Source organism: Physeter macrocephalus, chromosome 14 (assembly GCF_002837175.3).
Source record: "Physeter macrocephalus isolate SW-GA chromosome 14, ASM283717v5, whole genome shotgun sequence".
Lineage (NCBI taxonomy): Eukaryota > Metazoa > Chordata > Mammalia > Artiodactyla > Physeteridae > Physeter > Physeter macrocephalus.
Genome location: NC_041227.1, coordinates 99,478,762 through 99,502,291, shown reverse-complemented (window position 1 = coordinate 99,502,291; position 23,530 = coordinate 99,478,762). Strand labels below are relative to the sequence as shown.

Genomic DNA, 23,530 nt, shown 5'->3' with positions numbered 1-23,530 from the left:
TTATAAATTATCAGACCATAATCTTAAGGACAACTTTAATCCATGTAAATACAGGCACAGAGATTTTTATTTATATTTTCATTTTAACATGCATCAAAACCCTGCAGTCTTCAAACACCACTATGGACCTTCTATTTGCATTTCCTGAAGCCACCCCAGTGAGCAACTCTGAAATAAATTAAAAAGAGCGGTCAAGCCTGAATGCACACCGAGGTTTCCATGTGCTCAGCTCAGCAGATTCAGGTATGACCCCTACAGAGCTTGGACTCTGAACTGGCACTAACATTCTCTACGCTCAATGACCATTTCACACAATGAATTCATCTGTGTAATTGTGCTTAGCTGTCCCAAGATTAACTCCATGTTTGCATGAAGATCAAAATGCTTACTTTAAAAAGTTTGGTTTTCTTCCATTTCTGTCTTATCTGGGGAGGTATGCATGCTTGGAATTTCCTGGGCTTTTCTTTTTCAAATCTATTCTAGGGATGGAGAATGTGAGGGCAAGTGTATGTGTGTGTGGTGGTGGGGTGACTTACCTTTTATTGTTCTGTTTTTGAAACAACAATTGGCAATCATTCTTCACTGTTTCGCTGTCCTCTTGTCAAAGGCGACCCAGAACACTGGGATCTTAAAGTGGGTAACAGCACTCTTGATTGCCCCCACGCCTAGATCCTACATTAGTTAGGATTCTAGAATTCTGCTTTATTAAAATTTTTAGCCTCGGTTACAATTTACGTAAAGAGAACACGTCGGAAGCGTGCATCCTGGTACACTTTTATATACGCATATACTTCTGCTTTGCTTATACCTTCAGTTATTGTTTGGTACCACTTGGTAGTGAACTATCCATTGAGTTTTTCCAAAGACTGCTGCATCCGCCTGGGGAGGAGGCTGACATTTGGAGCTGCTGGAAGGTGGTGGTGTGACTGGAGTCAAGAGGATTTGCTTTCCACTGTTTCACCTCACTTGCACTCCAGCCACAAGTTCTGGGAGGAATATTGGAAGGCACGCTGCACTTTCGCTCGCAATGGGGATCAGCAGGGAAGGGGGAGACGTTTGAATGGGGTGGGGTGTTTCCACTTAATCATTACCACCGCTGACATCAATGAAAACTAAGTAATGCAGATCGTCCGCATGGGCACCTACGATGAGCGGAAAGGAGGCCAGGTTCTTAGTAAGCGTTACGATGAGGAAGGGGATGGACAGAACACAAAACTGAGTGGGGGAAGCAGGGTGGCTTGCATTTCAGCTTCAGTATACAATTGACTTCTGTGGTTGAAGGGTCCAGATTGCCCTGGCTATTTCAAGACGACGTCAGGAGAGGAGCAGTTGTGTTTTCCAGCACCCCAGTGGTTGCCCAGGACATGGGGCAGCCTTGAGGACAAATACGTCCCTCCCTGAAATAGGAAGCCAACTATTTACTTATACAAATAACACTATAAAAGGGCTTTAGAAGTTGAGCTGCAGCTCCTGAGCTTTGACCGGCCCCTAGATTTGTCTCAAAAGGCTCCTTCCGGAGGAAGGAAAGTCCTGAGGCTCTCAGGTCGAGCACTGGCTCAAACAACAATTTAAATCAAGCAGAGCCTCCACTGTCTCCAAGTTGAACCTGCCCAAGCAAACACCCTCAAGACAGCTCCCAAACAAAGATGACAATATTACCATCTCAACCTGAACGTGCATCACAACTCAGTTTCAAAATTCACTGTGTGAAATTAAAAAAAAAAGTTTTTATAATAAAATTCACTTTCAAATCCTATGATTTTTCATCGTATTCACTTCCTTACATCCCCTCAACTCTCACCCCCTTCCTTTATCACACTCCTTTGGCAAAATCACAACCCTGGTTAGATCTGACTCTCCGCTCACTTAGCACCTGACCCCATGTACCTGAATGAAGTTCGAGAAAAATGCACAGCTAGGCTGGCAGCTCACACTTTAGATTCATGACCTCAAACCTTGATGGCTCCTCAGTGCTGCCAGGCAATCATATATTGGCATACCAATATATATTGGCATATCCCACTCATCAGTATTTGTTGAATGAATGGATTAAACAAGTGAATTTTATTTAGGGTCCCATGGATGCTACAGTTCTGCTTGTCCAAGTTTAAAAGAGAATTTTATTTTAAAAACATTTTTTTTAAAGTGAGCACTGACCTTGGACGCAGAAGACTTGTATTCCAGGCCTAGCCCTGCTGCTTACTAGCTGGGCGACCCTAAGCAAGTTACCCTTCCTCTCTGGGACTCAGTCTCCTCTATGAGTGAGGCAGCTGGACCAGGACACTAGCAGATGGAGAGTCTCTCTAGATGTCGGTTGAGTGAGGTGAGGTCCCTACCTTCTGCCGAAGTTCACAGATCCATGATTCTTCCTTGAGCCAAGCAAGGCCACAGCTGGGTGTCAATCAGGAGAGGGAGACGTGAGGTCACTGACATTTAAAGGAAGCAAGGAGAAACACTTGCAGGAGGACCCTTCTCTTCTTTACTGGTCTCTGATTTTAGTTTCTGGTCCTGCAGCTGGAAAGAGATTCCAAAGTAAGCAAACCTCTCATGATAAAAGCAAACAGTGACTTTGGTTCTGAGCAAATTTCAGATGGAGTACAGCAGAGAGGTGACACTGGACTGGGATTCGGGGAACCGGATGTAACCCAACTCTGTCACTGCTCAACGGTCCCACCCTCCTCTTGGGCCTCAGTTTCCTCTCTGTATAATGAGTGAATTTAAGTGTCCTAAGCTTTTATCTGGCCTCCACCATTTCCGAGCACTGGTGGCATCTTTTCGCCCTTTTAAACTTGCCTGGCCTGTTTCAGATCAGAACTGACACAGTATCAGCAAGTTTACGGTTTTATAAGCCCCAAAACATGCCTTGCAAATAAATGATGAAGGCATTGGAGTATTGCATGGAAACACCAAAGTCTTGAACAAGAGTAGGACTTTGGAATTGTAAGAGGAATGGAAGGTCAATGGAAGGTGTTTCATGGTAGAAACACCTGTCCTTGACCTTAAAACCAGATGGACAAGTGGCCACAGACTGAGGGAAATCCACTGGTGCTAGGAATACTGTCTGGCACTTTCCCCCAGGATGTGGTACAGTGGGCAGTTTGGGTGCGACCTGGGCAAATCATTAAAAACAAATCAAAGTCTCCAGTGAGAAGATCATTTCAATTATCTTTCAATCTTTCTGATTCCTGGGGTCTGTTGACGGGCTAGGACATTTTTTTTTTTTTTTTTTTTTTTTGCGGTACGCAGGCCTCTCACTGTTGTGGCCTCTCCCGTTGTGGAGCACAGGCTCCGGATGCACAGGCTCAGCGGCTATGGCTCATGGGCCCAGCCGCTCCGCGGCATGTGCGACCCTCCCAGACTGGGACACGAACCCGTGTCCCCTGCATCGGCAGGCGGACTCTCAACCACTGCGCCACCAGGGAAGCCCTGGGCTAGGACATTTTAATAACTCTCAAAACTTTGCTAATCTGTCCCTTTCTCCCTGACAACACTCTCCCCTCTGCCCCCACTTTCTATTAAACAGAGAGAAAAAAGGGCTCAAGCTCAGAATCTTTACCAGTCTAGAATTTGGTAATATTGTTTTGCTTTATTGCATTTATTTTTGTGGTTACGTTCCATGAATAGAAAGTGGTATTATTTTTTAATTTTAGAGTAGCTAAAATTTTATCTTAAAATACATGTAGTTAAGTTTAAAAAACTGAGTTAGTTTCTATAAAATTATTAAGGAATAATGTGTGTTCTACACAGATACTACAACATAGGGCAGGTGGTCCCTGGGGTTTGGTGGGTGGCATTCCCCAGTGCAAACTGGCATCATTCAGATAGGGGAGGTTCTTCTGGACACCACAATAGTGCTTATAATGCCATTTATATTTACTGGGTAACTCAGTTTTTGGTCTTTTTTTTTTCTTTTTAAATAAATGTGTACTTTTTCCTGATCGCTTTGTGTAAAACTTGGAACTACACAAAAACATGTAGAATAAAAGGACAAAATATTTTTTAAAATATATGGAATAGAATGAAAAATCACTCGTTGTCTCTCTACTCAGAAATAACCACTCCTAATACATTGGAAAATTTTTCTTCCTTAGTGTACCAACAGTGCTGTTATTAAAACATATGCATTAAATTTTTGTAGCCTATTTTATTTCCTTAACATTATAACATAAATGTGTCCCCACACCATTCAAAACTCTTCATAAACATTTTAAATGGTTGTAAGGTCTTTAACATAGAGAGGTCCCATAGAGGATTTAACCATTGCCCAGCTGTTTTACATCTGGGTTACTTCCAGTTTTGTCCATTAAAATGTTGTGATGGATAGCTTTATGCATCTCTATTTGCCTGCATTTTGTTTTTTTACTTCTTTGTTTAATTTTTATTAGAGTATAGTTGATTTACAATGTTGTGTTAGTTTCAGGTGTACAGCAAAGTGAATGAGTTATACATATACATATATACACTCTTTTTTAGATTCTTTTCCCATACAGCTTATTACAGAGCATCGAGTAGAGTCCCCTGTGCTATACAGTAGGTGTTGCCTGCATTTTGGATGGTTTCCTTACAATAATTCCAGAAGTGGCATTCCTAGGTGGGAAGATTTTTAAGGCTTTTGGGATACATATTGCTAAACTTTTTCCAAAAGTTTGGGGACCTGAAGGTACTCTGATCTGAACCCATGTGATGGGACACACTTGGGTTTGTGTATGAAAGGTGGGCTTGTTACTGGAAAGAGCTCAGACTCCGCCACTTTGGGCCAGTTACCTAACTTCACCACCTCCTGCTGGTGCGGGTCTGACCACTCCGTCCCTGACCAAGAGCAAGTGTTCTTCACATGTAGGCTCATGAGTGTTCATATTTCAGCTCAAAAAGCACATGTCATGAACTTCACCATATGTGATTCTCCCTTCATGTAAAGGGATCAACAACCATTGATTTTTTGAGAAATCTCCATACTGTTTTCCATAGTGGTGGCACCAATTTACACTCCCACCAACAGTGAATGAAGGTTCCCTTTTCTCTACATCCTTGCCAACTCTTGTTATTTGTTGTCTTTTTGATGATAGCCACTCTGAGAGGTGTGAGGTGGTATATCATTGTGGTTTTGATTCGCATTTCCCTGATGATTAGTAGTGTTGAACACCTTTTCATGTGTTTATTGGTCTTGTATATTTTTTTGGAAAAATGTCTATTCAGGTCCTCTGCCCATTTTTAAATTGGGTTGTTTGTTTCTATGATGTTGAGTTGTATGAGTTCTTTGTATATTTTGGATATTAACCCTTTGTCAGATATATTGTTTGCAAATATCTTCTCCCTTTCAGGAGGTGGACTTTTCATTTTGTTGATAGCTTCCTTTGCTGTGTAAAAGCTTTTTAGTTTGATGTAGTCCCACTTGTTTATTTTTGTTCTTGTTTCCCTTGCCTGAGGAGACATATCCAAAAAATACTGCCTTATTTTCTTCTAGAAGTTTTATGGTTTCAGGTCTTACATTTAAGTTGTTCATCTATTTTGAGTTTGTTTTTCTACATGGTGTGAGAAAGTAGTCCAGTTTGATTACTTTGCAGGTAGCTGTCCAGTTTTCCCAACACCATTTATTGAAGAGGTTTTCTTTTCCCCATTGTATATTCTGGTCTCCTTTGTCATAGATTAATTACCCATATAAAGGTGGGTTCATTTCTGGGATGTCTATTTGGTTCCATTGATCTACATACCTGGTTTTGTGGCAGTACCACACTGTTTCGATTACTGTAGCTTTGTGGCATAGTTTGAAATCAGGGAGCATGATCCCTCCTGTTTTGTTCTTCTTTCTTAAGATTATTTTGGCTATTCAGGGTCTTTTTGTGGTTCCATACAAATTGTAGAATTATTTGTTCCAGTTCTGTGAAAAATGTCATTGGTATTTTGATAGGGATTGCACTGAATCTGTAGATTGCCTTGGGTAGCATGGTCATTTTAACAATATTAATTCTTCCAATCCATGAACACAGTATATCTTTCCACCTGCTTGTGTCATCTTCAATTTCTCTCATCAATGTCTTATAGTTTTCCAAGTATGTTTTAATGGTTTATTGATCACCTATCACGTGCCACACATTGTGCAAGGTCCTGGGGATAAAAAGGTGAGTAAAACACTCTTGTGTCTTACTGGGAAGGGTCATATTCTTGCATGTGTATGTTTACGTGTTTAGGGGTGAGATGGAGGGATAGACTTGCAGTAACAGAGCTACCCCATGCCCAGATGCCACATGGACCCTGAGGAGTAGGGTGTAGGATTGGTTAATAAAGGCTTCCTGGAGGAGGTGGCTCCTGAGATGTCAGAGAGGCTGAGAAATGCCCTGTGCACTTGCTGTTCCCCTCCTGCTCCCACTGCAGTGTTTGCCTGGGAAACAGAATAGCAATCACTGGGAGAGTTCCTTGGTGGCCTAGTGGTTAGGATTCCAGGCTTTCACTGCCATGGCCCAGGTTCAATCTCTGGTCAGGGAACTGAGATCCCACAAGCCAAGCAGTGCAGCGAAAAAAAAAAAAAAAAAAAAGCAATCACTTCTTTGCAAACCGTAGAAACTGCACAATAAGCAGCAGATTTATGATAAAAATTCAGATAAAATTAAAGGTCTAGGTAAAGAAATATTTCAACTATTGATGGAATTTCCCTCCTGGACAAGTTGGATTTACTCTCCCTTTTCCGTACTTCCAGAGCATTCTGTACCTCACTATTGCCTTGACTGAGAGGTTTCAGTGTTTGTGAGGTGGGGTCAGAAGCTTATTTTACTCATCTTGGTATCTGCCCTGATGTCTTCAGCATAATACTTGCTCAAAAAGTAAAATTAAAGTGAACCAGCTCTCTGGGTTTTGCTCTCTTTTTTTTCTGTGACATTCATTCCAACGGCCTGAAGTCAGCGAAGCTGCCAGACTCTTTTGGGTGCTTCAGCCCCACCTGTTTGCTCAACGGACATCTCCACATAAAGGTCTCATAAGCCTCCCCACTCCCTGTGCACACTCCCCCTACAGCCTCGAGCAGTGGTTCTCAATGGGGTACTCTTGCTCCCCAGGGGATGTACGGCAGTGGCTGGAGGTGTTTTTGGTTGTCACACAAGAGTGGAGGGGGATCCTCCTGGCACCAATAGAGATTAGGGGTGCTGATAAACATCCCACATGCACAGGGCAGTCTCCATAATGAAGACTGCCCCGAATGTCAATAGCATCGAGGCTGAGAAACTAGAACTAGAGGGAATCTTGTACAAGGTAGTGAGACCATGGCACTGCTCTGCTCACAGCCCTCTCAAGGCTCCCGACCTCCTCAGAGTAAAATCGGCAGTCCTCACACCTCCCCTTTCTCTCTAACAGTTTTATTGAGATTATAATCCATATGCCCTAGAATCCATCCTTCTAAAGTGTAAAATTCAATGGCTTTTAGTAATCAGTTGTGTTCCCGTCACCACCATCAATTTTAGAATACTTTCATTATCCCCCCAGAAAACCCACCTACACCCTCTAGCCATCAACTCCCAGTCTCACCTTCCCCTCCCGGTCCTAGGCAACTACTAGTTTACTTTCTGTCCCTATAGATTTGCCTACTCTGGACATTTCGTATAAATGGAATCATACAATATGTGTATATATGGTTCCTTTGTTACTGATTTCTTTCACTCAGCATAATGTTTTCAAGGTCCACCCATATTGTAGCATGTATCAGTACATCATTCCTCTTTCAAGGGAATAATACTCTATTGTAACAATTTACCACATCGTATTTATCCCTTCAACAGTTGATGGACATTTGGGTTGTTTCTTTCTACTTTTTGGCTATCATGAATAGCGCTGCGTGAACATTTGTATGCAAGTTTTTGCGCACATGTTTTCATTTCTCTGGTGTGTATCTAAGTTGCTGGGCCATGCGGGAACTCTGTGTTTAACCTTTTAAGGAGCTGCCTGTTTTCTCCTCCTTTTCTCTAAGGATCCACATCCGACCAACCACCACAGGCTGTGATTCTTCCTCCTGAAAGTGTGCTCTCCTCCATCTCCGGAAACTGCCTCTCCACTTCTCACCTGGACAGCCACAGTGCTTCCACAGTGCTTCCTAACCAAGATCCCTCAACTGCATATCAGAGTCACAAGGAGAAGGAGTTTCACCATCCCAGTGCCCGGGCCACACCCCAGACCACTTACTGCAGCCTGTCTGGAGGCTGACCCAGGCATCAGCCTTTCTAAAGCTCCCCAGGTGGTTACAAAGGACAGCCGAGTAGGAGAACCACGGTGCCTCTTTCCCTCTAATCACCACCCTCCCAGCTGAGTGCTTTTTCTAAAGCAAATCTGATTGTGTTACCCGCACTCTTCTCGAAACTCCTCTTTGGCTCCCTCACAATATAATCTGAACTCCCCAGGATGCACACCTCCATCTACCTACCTCCTGTTCTTGCCTCCTTTCCCTCCCTGACTCAGGGCGCTGGCATGCCTGGCCATGCTGAGCCGCACACACTTTCCTCTGTGTGTTTGCTCGCCACATCTCCATGCCTCTTCCGAGAGCCCTTTCCCGTCTTTTCATCCTCCTCTGGGAAGTCTTCCCTGTTGCTTCCCTGGAGACCTGGCTGAGCGCTGAGCGAGTCTCCCCTTCGGGCAGCCTTCCCTTCCCTTCCCACAGACTGTCACATTGTGTTCACTGGCCTCGGGTCTGTGAGTTCCTCCGGGCCAGGGCTGGTATGTCATTCATCTTTGTATCTTCCTTCTGCTGACACACAGTAGGTGGCGTGCGTTTGTGTGTGTTGGTGGGAAGGGTGATGAATGAAGGTGCGAAGGGGTGAAAGCCTACTGGCCCACTTAGGGCAGGGCCCAGGGACGCAGTCCTACCAACTGCCCAGCCGTACACTCCTGAGTCCCAACAGTAATCCTGGGGCAGCCAGAGGCCCTGCTCAGTGCCCTACCCGGACTGGTGAGTCCACACATCTTCCACACCATGGGCACATCCAGCTGCATTTCCTGTCTCGAGGCTTACATGTTTCAATTCTCTAGCCATGGGCCTGGTGCCAGCACGTGTTGGCAGGAAAGTGGGGGCTGGGTGGGACAGTCCTTCTGCAGCTAAAGGCAAAGTGCCCCAGCGCAGAGATAAATCATATACATTCACTTTCAAAGGGCCTCAGTGGGGTGGAACGTCCCTTGTCCCGTCTTTGGCCATAAACCTCCAGGCTCGAGAAGTTAATTACCCTCCCCTGGAGAAGCTATAAACAGCATGGCACATCAACAGGCAGCAAAGAGCACAGGCTGAAACATCCCTCTGGGTGGGGCCTGGACTGCCGATACTCTGCCCACTCGGCTTTCCTGGGCCTCCCCTCCTGGCATGGGCTGCGCTGTCTCTGGGGGACCTGTTGGAGGCTGCAGGCCTTGCCTGCTGGTGCTGGAGGCATCCAGGGAGCATTTGCCCTGTAAATAACTAGGCTCTTTTCTGCTGCTCTGCCTACACTGACGCTGCTTTACTTCCCATGAATAAGAGGGGCACTGAAAAGGGAGTCTGGCTCTGCTGTCAGCGGTATGACTGTGGGTGGCTGGCTCACTTCTCCTCTTGGGTTGTGGTCCCCTTTGAGGTAAAGGGGTGGGGTGGTGGATGGCTCAGATGACCCTGAAGGCTGCTGTCAGCTCCAATGTCACAGCTCTCCCCACCTGAGAGCAAAGCTGTGTGAAGTCTTCCTCATAGGGCCTGAGTTGTTAGAAAAACCATAGCTGGGGAGATCAGAGACAAACACAGCAAAAAATAACAAACTTGAAAGTAACTTCTGTTTATATTTTCGTTTCTTCTATATCTGGCCTCTGCATACTCCAGGGGATAGCAGTGCAGCGGGAATAGCACTGGACGAAGGAGTCTCCCAGACCTGAATTCAGCTCCTGCTCTGACAGGCAGCACCATCTGGGGCAAGTCACTCTCCCGTCCATAGGCCTCAGTTTTCTTATTGGAAAATGGGGACATTTCATACCTCCACTGTTCATTCAACAGACACTTGCTGAGAGCCTGCTGTACGTGTGGCCTGGCACCAGGTTGGGACGGGGGGAGATGGAAAGGTGGGTGAGATGGGATGCTAACTCTCAAGGAGCTCCCGGTCCAGCTGGAAGACAGCCACGAAAACAGGTGATTGTGGTCCAGTGTTGTGGGCGGCGCCAGGATCATAATAAAAGGAACGAAAAGAGCTGGCCTTCAGTTAGGTCTTCTCAGTGCTCGGCTCTCTGCTAGGGGCTTGCTTGCTGCATTCAGTCCTGTACTGACCCTGTGAGCTGACACCACAAACATCCCCATTTCACGGGTGCTCAGGAAAGGCGTCCCAGAGAAATGGCGCGTGTGTCTGCCGAGACTTGCGGTGTGTAGACTGTGGTGCAGTCTGAAGGGCGGAACCAAGGCCTGGGCACACAGGAGCCCACAGAGCTGAAGCCCATGGGTCCGGGGCTGGTGATGACAGGGAGGTGGGGGAGCAGCCACGAAGGCTCTTTTAAGCCATGTAAAGGGGCTGATGACGGCCCCGGAGAACCAGCCTGGTGGCTGGCAGTTTGGAAATGGGTTGAGCAGGGTGAGAAAGGAGACCGGAGCCCCACACAGCTGCCAGTGACCAAGGGCCCTCTTGGAGACCGTTGTCATAATTTCAGGAAGAGGTGAGGACCTGGGCTGAGGGCCGGAGGTCAGAGGGGACTGATGGCCAGACCTGGAGACTGTGGGCCATGGGGTAGAGGGTGATCAAGGCCAATGAGGTCATGTACCAGGCGGCCTCCTGGAAAGGCGGAGCCCACGTTCTAGCATCAGCCCACAGTGCCTCAGGCTCATTCGCAGAATGACCGCTGGCCCACCCGCCGTCTCAGCTGTCAACACGCTGGGAGTGACTCAGAGGTAGAGGAGGACCAGGCCTTCCTGGCCTGGCAAGGACTCCACAGAACGAAGATGGCCAGAGGCCACGCTTTATAGAAAAAATACTCTATGGACACTTGTTAAATGGCAAAAAGCCTCTTTTCTTCCTCTTACGGCTAATATTCATTTCCTCTTAAATAGAAGGTGTTTGTTTTAAGTGTCAATACTAAACGTTCAGCAACAATCAGCTGCACCTGCGATTCCCAAGTGAAATGTGGAGTTAAGCCCTATCTAGTCAAGAAGGCCGGGCAGAACCAGTCTTGTCTGGTGGGTCATCTGGCTACTGAATTTCCTGCTATAAAGCCCAAGAGTTAAAGAAGTCTGGGACTAGCACGAGGATAGAGGAGCAGTAGGGCGAAGAGACTAGGAAGCTTACACAGTCCTGCAGGAATATAAGAATGTGGTATCTGAGCAAGGAGGCAAGGCAAACCCAGCGGGAAGGGTGGCGTGATTGCTACATCAGTGGTGTAGACACCTGGCTGACTGCTTGGGAAGGCACACAGTTACACCTCTGCCTCACATCACACATCCCGATAAAATTCTAACATCTATGAAAGAGTGCATATAAATCAACAAACAACTGGAAAACAATGTCCCATAAAGAACTGTATAAGTTATGGAATACTGATACTATGGACTATTATCAAATCATTAAAGTCATGTTTTAGAAGAGTATTTAGTGCTCATGATACATTGTTAAGTAAAACAGCAGGCTACAAGAAAGTATACAGGTTATGATCGCAATTTTGTAGACTAATTTCCCACAATATATCTGGAAGAGTGTTCGTGTGCACACACACATAACTGAAGTGTGTGTGAGTCCACATATATAGTGTATACTCATACACAGACATGTATCATGAAACATATCAAAATAATAATAGTGATTATCTCAAGTCATTTTTACTTACATATATTTATTGTTTTGTTTTTTCCTAAAGTTCCACGATGAAGATTCGTTACTTGTATAATATGGAAAATCAATAAATGTTATTTAGAAAATGAATCTATGATGGTTCTAATATTAAAATAATCTAAACGCTTTGGTGAAAGAAAGTGGAAAAAAATTGGGGGAGCCTGCCCCATGAAGGCTGGGAATCCGGTTGCCTGAGCAGCTCTACTTTTTCCTGATGCCCTTCCACGGAATGACCAAACACGACTACAAACTTCTGGAACCCGACACCATGTGTAGGCTATGTTTCTCTGATGAGGGAACCTGCTGGCCCAGTCTTGGGAACCTTGCTCTTGTGTTACACAAGACAGTCTAGGGGTGGCCCAGGGCATCTCTCCATATCCAGGGGAAAAATTAAGTTCATGGTTAGCGTTTTCTCAATTAAAATTTTTCTCCTATAAAGTTTTCTTAAACATTTGATACCTGAAGTTACTCTGATATATTAGAATTTAGTCTGAGACTATATCAGATTTAGTCCTGATTATATACATAACTGTCTTAAGTTGATACATCAACATTTCAGTATGCACTGGTTCGCCAAAGAATGAAGACTACAACAGTCTGGGTACCTGTTTTTCACAAGTTCTCTCCAGGTGATTCTGAAACATGCCACCTTGAGACGGCCTGTTGGGTGTGTGTTCTAAAGTAGTGGATCTGAAACTTTGCTGTAATTAGAATCACTTGTGCAGATTTTAAACCTCCCAGTGGCAAAAGTACCCCCGACCACTAAACTCAGAACCGGTATTTTTTTTTTTTAAGTTCCCCAAGTAATTCCAACGTGCAGCCAGGTTTGAGAAACACTACTCTAATGAGAGCAACCTGAAATCCAGGTGCCGCACGCGAGCTTGAGAATCACAGCTTTGGTAAAAGCCCTGAGTCTGAATCATTTTGTGTTCTCTGTCTCCATCTGCTGGCCATGCTGCTACATAGCTATAGTTTACAACTTGAGTTTCCAAGACATGCTGCAGCTTGTATATACTTTTAAGACTGTTCGCCAACTAGTAAATATAACAAAGAAACAGATTCACAGATATACAGAACAAACTAGTGGTTACCAGTTGGGAGAAGGAAGGGAGAAGGGGCAAAATAGGAATAGGAGATTAAGAGGCACAAACTACTATGTATAAAATAAGTAAGCCACAAGGATATATTGTACAGCACAAGGAATACAGCCAATATTTTATAATAACTATAAATGCAGTATAACCTTTAAAAATTGTGAATCACGATGTTGTACACCTGAAACTTATATAATATTGTACATCAACAATATCTCAATTTAAAAAAATGTTTGGGACTTCCCTGGTGGCGCAGTGGTTGGGAATCTGCCTGCCAATGCAGGGGACATGGGTTCGAGCCCTGGTCCGGGAAGGTCCCACGTTCCGCGGAGCAACTAAGCCCGTGCGCCACAGCTACTGAACCTGCACTCTAGAGCCCAGGAGCTACAACTATTGAGCCCACGTGCCACAACTACTGAAGCCCACGCACCTAGAGCCCACGTTCCGCAACAAGAAGCCACTGCAATAAGAAGCCCGTGCACCACAACGAAGAGTAGCCCCCGCTCGCCTCAACTAGAGAAAGCCCGCACGCAGCGACGAAGACCCAAGGCAGCCAAAAATAAATAAATAAAAAATAAAATGCAAAAAATGTTTGCCAAAAGAATCAGAGAACCAAAAAGATTTAAAATGTTTAAGTAATAGAAATAGCTACAAAATATATTCTTGTTTATAATAGGATGGTTTAGGTGTTAGAAATGCATTAACATAATGCATCTAGGATCTTTTCTGTGCTTGGCAAATAAAAAGCAGCCAATAAATGTTGATTATTACCGTTATAATTAGGCATAAGATAAACCCCCATCTTTAAAAATATATTTTAAAAATATATTTAGTGCTACTATACCTGGCACACAGTTGGCTATGCGTACCCAATGGCACAAAGATACAGTCTGTACAGTGAGAAAGAGAGATCAAGGGAGTGTGTGTGTGTGTATGTGTGTGTGTGAGAGAGATTTTTTTAAATTATAGACGTTTGGGGGAGTATTCTGTGCTATGCATTCTGTCGCATGCATAGATTTATGTAACTACCACCACAATCAGGATTCCGAACAGTTCCATCATCCCTCCAAAATTCCCTCATGCTTCCCTGTAGTCGAATCCTGCCCCCATCCCAATCCCTGGAAACCACTCATTTGTCTTCCATCCCTAAAGTTTTGCCTTTTCCATAATGTCATGTAAATAGAATCATAGTTTGTAACATTTTGAGAGTGGCTTCTTTCACTCGGCAAAATTTTCTTCCTTCTGCTTGCTCTAGGTTTTTCTCTTATTTTCCTAGTTAAGTTTGAAATTTAGGTGATTGTTTGAAACCTTTCTTCTTCTCTAAAATAAGTACCAAATATTATAAATTTCCATCAAAGCTTTGCTTTAGGTGCATCTATACATTTTGATATGTTACATATCAAATACTATTATATTTTCATTTTGTTCAGTTTCAAGTATTTTCTAAGTTCTCATTTTCCAATATCCTTTGAGACTTCCCCCTTCGACCTCCTATGGATTACTCAGAAGTATGTTATTTACTTTCAAGTAATTAGAGATGTTCTGGTGATTGATTTCTGGCTTAATTTCATTATGGTCAGAGATCATACTTGGTATGATTTCAATTCTTAAAAATCTGTTCAGATTTGTTTCATGATCCAGAATATGGTCTATTTGTCCTATTGGTTACTGAGAAAGGAGTGTTAAAAATCTCCAACTGTTAATTGCTGACTTGCCATTTCTCCTTTCAGTTCTATCAGTCTTTGCTACATGTGTTTTTGTTGTTGTTGTTGTTTTTTGCGGTACGTGGGCCTCCACTGTTGTGGCCTCTCCCCTTGCGGAGCACAGGCTCCGGACACGCAGGCTCAGTGGCCATGGCTCACGGGTCCAGCCGCTCCACGGCATGTGGGATCTTCCCGGACCGGGGCACGAACCCGCATCCCCTGCATCGGCAGGCGGACTCTCAACCACCGCGCCACCAGGGAAGCCCGCTTCATGTGTTTTGAAGATGTGTTGTTAGGTTCATATCCATTTAGGATTGTTAGGTCTTCTCTGTGACTTGACACTTACCATTATGCAATTTCCATGTTTATCCCTGGTAAATTTTCTTGCTCTGAAGTCTATTTTGTCTGACAGTATATAGCGACTCCAAATTTCTTTTGATTAGTATTTACATGGTATATTTTTCTTTCTCATTTTTAACCTATACTACTTATTTTAAATGGGTTTCTTATAAAACGCATATAGCTGGGGTCTTAGATATTTTTACAATCTCTTTTAATTAGTATACTTAGACCTTTTAACTTAATGTAACTGTTGATATGTTTGGATTTAGGTCTACTGTTTTTTGTTTTCTATTTGTTCCCTATGTTTTTCATGCCTGTCTTTTTTTTCCTGTCTTCTTTTGGATTATTTGAATATTTTTTAGTATTCCACTTTACCTATTGAGTTTTGGTTTTTTGTTGTTGTTGTTTTTTGTAGTACGCAGGCCTCTCACTGTCGTGGCCTCTCCCGTTGCGGAGCACAGGCTCCGGACGTGCAGGCTCAGAGGTCATGGCTCACGGGCCTAGCCGCTCCGCGGCATGTGGGATCTTCCCAGACCGGGGCACGAAACCGTGTCCCCTGCATTGGCAGGTGGATTCTCAACCACTGCGCCACCAGGGAAGCCCTACCTATTGAGTTTTAAAATATATCTTCTGTGTAATTTGTGTGTGTGTGCATGTAGTTTCTCTAGCGACTATAAACTACTTAACTTTTCATAGGTTGTTTGGGATTAATATTTTATCATTCAAGTGAAATACAGAAATCTTACTACCGTATAAATCTCTTCACACTTCCTCTTTATGTGTTAACTTTCACGTGTATTACAACTATATTCACGGAAGACCCCGTCAGACAATGTTGTAAGTCTTGTTTTAACTGATTATACGTTATAAAAAGCTTAAGATGAGAAAAATAGTCTATTTATCCAAATATTTCCCATTTCTGTTGCTCTTCCTTCAGTTCTATTAACAAAATATTATCACGTCAAGAGGTCAAATGAGAAAACCCAGAGAGCGAGAGAAAGCAATGGGCATCACTCTCTTGCTGTTGGGACCGCACTTCCTCTGGTCAGAGAGAAGGGTTCCCCCTCCCTGAAGCTTTAGGCACCTGCCTGGCTGTGACAGCCTCTGCTGCAGTGGGATTGCCCAGGGGATGGAGTGGGAGATGAGAAGCAGCAATCAACAGAGATCTCCCTGACTCTCTCTGACTTACATAGGCCCTCTTGCCCCATCCTAGGACCAGAAATAGACAGCTTCTCTGGGAGCTCCTTCTGCCTTCATGGTATGCAGGTCCAGGATTCTGTCTGCTGGGAGTCCAGGCCAGGAGACACCAGAGTGGGAAAAACAGTAAACTTACTGCCAGTTTGGTGGTACTCGGAGTTCTCCTTTCCTTCCCTGATCTTCCTGTTATTCTTTCCTTTCCAAGATAGCTGCTCCATGCATTGAGTCCAGGCACTACAGCTGCATGCAGTGGGAGAGACAGGGTGGGCTAGGACTGGAATGAGAATAAGATGGATTTTTATGTAACAAACAGGGCCGTGGACTTACAAAGGCTGAAAAATGCTCCCTTAGGGCACCCTAATTGAGGAAGAGATTCTCTTTTCCCCTGCAGTGTGGTGGCTAGAAGCCTAATCCTTGGTTTGAATTTTTACATTCATTTCTCCAGATGAACTTTAGAATCATTTTGCCATTAAAAATATTGTTTTGGGCTTCCCTGGTGGCGCAGTGGTTGAGAGTCCGCCTGCCGATGCAGGGGACACGGGTTTGTGCCCCGGTCCGGGAGGATCCCACATGCCGCGGAGCGGCTGGGCCAGTGAGCCTTGGCCGCTGAGCCTGCCCGTCCGGAGCCTGTGCTCCGCAACGGGAGAGGCCACAACAGTGAGAGGCCCGCGTACCACAAAAAAAAATAAATAATAAAATAAATAAAAATATTGTTTTTGATTTTGATAGGACTTAAGCTAAATTTATAGATTCAGAGAGACATGGTCTTTTTATAATAAAGGTTCCTTCTATCTAGGAACATGGTATATCTTCTATTTTTTTTTTTTAATGTCGTCTTCAATGACCTTCAAAAATTTTTTTTTTTATTTTTTCACAAAATCCTTGCATAGGCTTTGGTTAGATTTATTGCTGGGTATGTTATTCTTTTTATTACTATTGTGATAGGATCTTTTTTTAACATAAAAAAAATCTTATGGTTATTGTTGATATATAGAGGAGCTATTGATTTTGGCATATTTACTTTGTAACCAGCTACTTTACAGAACTTTTATTCTATTATTTTCTGAGTTGATTTTCTACAAATAATTATTTGTGAATTCCATCCCTCAGACTGGTGTTTTACAAATAAAGATAATTTGGAACCTCTCTTTGAAAAAACTTGGAAAATTCTACTTTTGGTTTATTTAATCACACTGACCATCAAATCTCACACAATGTTAAGTAACAGTGGTGCTGACAGGCTTGTCTTGGTTGTGACTTCTTTAGCAAAGTCACCATCAAGATAGAAATATTTTATGATGTTAACGAAGCATCTTTTTTTATTCTTTATTTTTTAAAAGGATTTTTGATCAGAAAAGAACATTGAGTTTTATCAAGTGCTCTTTCAGTATCCATAAAAATGACTATTTTTATGAGTTTCCTTATTTGACCTATCAATGTGATAACACTTTGTTAACAGAACTTCTAAATTTAAAAAATACCTCTGTTCCTGCAGTCAATCCTGGTAGGTCACAGAATAGATTGCAGAGCGATAATTCTCAAGGAAGGGCTTTTTCCACTGATACAGCTGCTCCTGTTTAGAATTATGTCTCCAGAGAGGCTGCACTGTACTAATGAGGTGAAGGCCGAATGAACCGGAGTAACTAGAACTCACTTAGCTCTTACGTTGGCGAGGCTCTGCTCCTCGTCTGAATTCACATACAAATATCAAAATCAGGGAAGCTGCTGCCCTGCTATTCTATAGGAGGTTTCTGTCTACCCTCTAATCACCTTAGGGCACTGGCTCTACCGTTAACTAATTCTACAAAAGAGGTTACAGCGTGCATCTTCCTCGGGTTCTAGAAGTGGGCAGGAATTAGTGGGTTTCACAGGAAAGGTTCGAATATAAGTGATGTTTCCTAATGCTGTCAGTTCAATGAATAAAGGCTCTAGACATCTGTGCCAAGCTGACTTCTCCAAATTTTTCTTCTAAATATCAAAAGAAAGTTCAGAATTTGGCATTCTGAATTAGAATTCTGTATCAGAGCCAGACTTCCTACTGTTTCTGCATCAAATAAGTTCTGGCCCTTTATTCTCTGAGTGGCTTCCTTTCATAATGGAAGCTTTACTGAGGCCCCAGCCCAGGTGTCTGAGAGGAGCCCCTGGCCCAGGTGTACACCCACAAAGCCACAGGGAGAAGAGAATCAGCATCCCATTGGGACGGAAGCCCACACCCTGCATTATGGAATTTCTAGAAGTGCTTACCCTTGCTTTTTCCCTGCATACGAATATTAACATCTGTTTTCAGAAACCTGGACACCTTAACGGAAGCAAAAGATTTAGAAAGAAAAAAATTAGATTTTATTCAAGATAAGCAAAGAATAAGAGTGAATCATCAAGTAAAACCCATTCAAAGTCACTTCACAGATATTTTATCAAGGAACCCACCAGTGAAAGCCCAAAGAACCAGGAAAAAGTTATATATGCCACATTTTTACTTTCATGAAAAAAACAAGCAAATAAACTGCTACTAAGAATATATTCCTTCAAGAGAAGGACGTCCTAAGATTCATTGCAGGGTCAGTACAGGTTCAACTCAGTTCCATGGCCTCTATAAAAAATCGTGTCCAGAATCATCTCCAAAGAAAAGCAAGTCTAAAGAATGCGCTTTATGGTAGTTTTTACGGTGCTGGTAGTCTCATTCTTTGGAAACTTGTACTCCACCAACAGAAAAGTGAGCCTTCAGCTATCTGAGCACTCTGTTCCCTAGTCTTTGCCTGAATAGTATTTTCTGAACATACAACAACACAGCGGGAGAAGAGTAACTTAAGGGCAAAGAAGAAAAACTGAGGACATATGTATGCTGTGAAATATGTATTTTAAGCTAAATAACCATAGTTAAATAATATATTGCCAAAATCCACTCTACGTATCTTGATTCTTATTTATCCCATATCAAGTATAAGTGTGGAATCTTTTATTATATATCTCTAAATTCCTGACTGAAATCATTTCCAATAAATTGTTGGTGGTCAAGAGATGTACGCAAAATTTAAACGTTAATAATTTTTCTGTGAGAAATTACTATTTATAACTGCTTGGGCATTATCAAAATATAACTTAAAAACCTTTCTTTGTAACCATCTAAATTAAACAAATAATCCTTTTTTAAGGCACAAATCCAAAAGTGGCAAAACAACCATAAATCTAGCATATGGGACCACATTCTCCTAAAGGGCATTAGGAAATTCAGATAGAAGCTGATGTTACGGCCAGGGAGAAATGGACATGGGCCTAGGCCAGAGGCCCTTGCGTGCCAGTTCACTCTTTACAGGCTTGAGGGAAGGCGTGGAGGGGGCTTCCAGGGTTGCCACTTGGGGAGCTCAGTGCAACCGCTATTTATTAACCTGTGAGGAACCGTCTCAGTATTTTAGCAACTGATGCAGCTGTACCAGAACGAACTGCCTGAACAGCAGCTCTGCTCGCAGCTTTCTATAAACGCAACTTGATAAAAATGGTAGATTATGGGCACACTGCTTTACATTAGTTTATTCTAAAAGAAAAACAATTCCCAGAGACACAATATACAACATTCTAACTCCTAAATCCTTTTGCTTTTTAAAAAATACTCTTCTGAGACTGAACACTCTTTACAACCCCCAGTCTGCTCAGCCCACAAGACAACCCAACTCCTTGGCTCCCGCGTGCACAGGTCAGAGGTTCCAACAACCATGGCCACGGCCAACACAGTGAAACCACTCTCTAAAGTGGCTGAGCCCTTTGAGAAAAATTTAAATAGCTGCTAACTCAATCTAAATAAATAGTGAAAGGACTGTTTCTGCCCCTAAGATTAAATCCCACACATCTGATGCTCAAGCTCAGGTCTTCCTGTCATCACTTGACACCTGGAAGGTCCGATAAAATATTCACCGATTTGTTAATCCTAAGAGTGCTACTTGTGATCCAGATGAGTCAAAATAAACGGTCAGGATATCTTCTAAAAAGCCCATGATGGCCCTTTTGGCTGTGTCGCCAGCCAGTGCCTGGACACTGCTTATGTGCTCCAGGGCTGTTTTGACCATCTGGTCTCTTTCCTGCGAGCTGTGGGGTGCTCCAGTGTCATCTCTCTCTGTTCCTGATTTTAAAAACTGTAGGATATAGGACTGGACCATGTCCCCATTCAGTTCAAGGGTTTCTTTGATGCAGGACAGGTCTGAGGTGCTGGCCAAGCTCAAGAGGTGAATCAGTGCCTGGCAGATTTGGGTCCGTAGGCTAGCACAGTACTTGAATTCCAAAAAGTCTGTGGTGTCTTCGCTCTTCTGTAAGGCAGTGACCAATGCATTCCAGATCTGAGCGTACTGGTCAACAGACCCATAGTGCTCTCTCTTGCCCGGGACGGAAAGGGCAGCGGCAGATCTGATGCGCACTTTGAAGTTCTTGCATGATGTCACAACTGATGTCAGGGCGTTGTAGGCCTGGGAGGTCCACGGGGCTGTTCCTAGAAAAAATTCAGTCATTAAAGCAAATGAAGGTTTAGGGCTTCCCTGGCGGTGCAGTGGTTGAGAATCTGTCTGCCAATGCAGGGGACACGGGTTCGAGCCCTGGTCTGGGAAGATCCCACATGCCGCGGAGCAACTAGGCCCGTGAGCCACAACTGCTGAGCCTGCGTGTCTGGAGCCTGTGCTCCGCAACAAGAGAGGCCGCGATAGTGAGAGGCCCGCGCACTGCGACGAAGAGTGGCCCTGCTTGCCACAACTAGAGAAAGCCCTCGCACAGAAATGAAGACCCAACACAGCAAAAATAAATTAATAAACTAATAAACTCCTACCCCCAACATCTTAAAAAAAAAAAAAAAGCAAATGAAGGTTTAAAAATAAGTGGGGTGAGAGGGGTAGAAGGAAGCACATACACTAGTGCTCAAGTTAGTCATTGTATGTTTTCATTTAATTCTCACAATAATCCTACAAGATCGGGGTGGTGAGTGACTATGGGATCCTAGGTAAGTGGCCAAGTACTGGCTCCCAAAGCTCTCCCTTTCCCTAGAGGAGCATGACATGTGCTCAGGACCTCTGCTACCCTGAATAGGAACTTTGGTGACTTAGAAAGAGGCTCCTTCTCTGGGAAGATGCTCGTCTGAGGGGTAAGGCTTGGTGGGAGGAGCAGGGACTGAAGTGCAGCCCCACCTGTCCTCTCGGCTGGGTGCTTCTGAGCAGTGCACAAAGGGCACAACTGTATGCCCAGCCCTTCTCATGCTGGCAAAAGGCCTTTTCATCACCCAGATTAGCATCTAGACCTTGCTCTGGACAAAGCAAGTCACGCATTTAATTGCAAAGAAAAAGAAAATACTGTCTAGGCAGTGACTGGGGGACAGAGGACTCAGATAACTGAAGGCTCAATTTTCTAATATTGAGAAGATGATGCCTAGATTGCTGGCTCCTCTCGCTGCCTGTTGGACCCAGGAAATCGGCCAGCTTTATTCCTCGTCAGAGTTACCACTTACTCCATTTCGGGAGTTCTCAGCCCTCAAGGTGGGCAGCAGAGTAGAAGGCGGCTTCCCTAATGCTCCCAGCCCTTCCCAACATCTCTCATGTCTCTGAAGACAGGCAGCAGATACTCAGCTTCCATGAGCTCCGACCCCAAACGTTACTTCAGGCTGGTTCCTCAGTGGAAAAAGCCACGAGGCTACATCTCCACTGGCTCCCGGCTGACTGGTCTGCCTGGACGCTCTTGGAAGTAAAGGGGAGCAGAGCCAGATTTCCCTAGCGTGATGCAGGCTCTGCTGGTCCAGAATGGCTTCACCTCTCCTGGAACATACACTATGTTTCAAATCTTGTCATAGAGACCAATGTAAGGTAAACGCTGGCAATTCAAGTGACTGGGATTTGGAGGCTGCGATCCATACACCCAAGCAGCTGTCAGCCACTGATGATATATCAAGGTGCACAGCATGCCATTACTCAGAGGCAGACGCCTATGCAGCATTCCGCTCCAGTACCAAGGGCGCATATGGAATTTCCAATTTATACCCTCTTTCTCCCAGGTCTGTTTTCCCCTTTACTTTCTTCCTGATTGTTAAAATGATAGAAGCTCACTGTAAAAAACGTAGAAAATGAAGGCAGATAAAATCCTACTCATCATCCCATTCAGAGGCAACCACTGTTAATAATTAGACTAATTTCTTTTCAGTCTTTTTTCTATCCATTTACTGAGATCGTACTGTAGAAACAATTTTCATATCCTGTTTTAATTTGCTTAACATCAGAAGTATTTTCCCAGATTACCAAAAACTTTTTGTAAACATAATTTTAAGTGGCAACAAAGTATCTCTCTGAATATATATACCATGATTTATCTCACCTTTCCCCTAAACTGGAGTGTTCAGTAAGTTTCCATTTTTAAAAACATTATGAATAATACTGTGGCTTTAATAACAATGCACACTGGTGTGTGCTGTCCAAAGAGGCCCTCCACCAGAGAGAAGAGGGAGACGTTCTTACCTAAGGGAAGAGCAGAATTTTTAAATACATTTCCTATTGCATAACAAGCATTCCATCGGACTTTCATGGCAGCCTCAATTAGAACAGTAGAAATTAGGGCCTGGATAGCCTCCTCAATGATTTCAGCAAATCTGGGTTTTTCTATATGAGATGGTTGCAGAAAATGAAGCAAATTTCCAAGGGCCCGGACTGCATTGCTTTTTACCTAGAATCAAATGTAAAACATGCTAAAGACATGTGTTAGAAAGTATATTTCCACTTAAAAAACCCAGGAGGCCCAAGACATCTTAAAGCAAGAGAGATAATGAAAAATGCAGCCTGTAAAGGTGCAAGTTCTTAGAATTTGGCAAGGTCTTGTGTGGTTAACGTCCTGAGCCATCAGAGAGGTGAGGTTCTGCAGAGCTCCTCGCCCTGTTTTTTTTTTAATGTTAGACTGGACTTCAGAGAGGTCCATTTTCTTGTTGTACAGAGATGGTGTGTAAGGCCCAGGGGCAACAGGACACTGGTGGTTTGCAGCAAGGCTTGGAGGAAAAGCTAGGTTTCATAATTCCAGTCAATACTTTTCTGCTAGACTACAGTCTCAACCTTTGCAGCATACTAGAATCATCTGGGACGCTTTCATTTTTAAAAACCAATTGTGACTAAATTAGCCTGACGTAGGGCTTCCCAGAACCACTGCACTAAATTAAGCACTATTAAGCAGGTACTATGCTAGGTGCTATTAAAAAAAGGCATCCTGTCAATGGAACAGGATACAAAGCCCAGAGATAAAGCCATGCACATATGGTCACCTTATCTTTGATAAAGGAGGCAAGAATATACAATGGAGAAAAGACAGCCTCTTCAATAAGTGGTGCTGGGAAAACCAGACAGCTACATGTAAAAGAATGAAATTAGAACACTCCCTAACACCATACACAAAA

At 43.6% G+C, this 23,530-nt stretch overlaps 1 protein-coding gene across 8 annotated transcripts in view; it reads right to left on the bottom strand.

Annotated features, from left to right (window-relative positions):
• Positions 1 to 23,530, bottom strand: part of HEATR6 (HEAT repeat containing 6) — a 91,516-nt gene that overhangs the window by 28,880 nt on the left and 39,106 nt on the right. For 4 of the 8 annotated variants that reach the window (XM_055090775.1, XM_055090779.1, XM_055090780.1 and 1 more), the window contains 6 exons: positions 22,608 to 22,812; positions 20,041 to 20,608; positions 18,376 to 18,430; positions 16,268 to 16,405; positions 2,337 to 2,514; positions 58 to 1,397 (listed from right to left, as the gene is read on the bottom strand). In XM_055090775.1, coding sequence (XP_054946750.1) covers positions 18,415 to 18,430; positions 20,041 to 20,608; positions 22,608 to 22,812 — 789 coding nt within the window. In that variant the 3' untranslated portion in view covers positions 58 to 1,397; positions 2,337 to 2,514; positions 16,268 to 16,405; positions 18,376 to 18,414. Of the gene's footprint in view, positions 1 to 57; positions 1,398 to 2,336; positions 2,515 to 16,267; positions 16,406 to 18,375; positions 18,431 to 19,644; positions 20,609 to 22,607; positions 22,813 to 23,530 lie in introns of those variants that run through there. The other 4 variants (XM_055090777.1, XM_055090776.1, XM_055090778.1 and 1 more) reach the window with 4 other exon arrangements.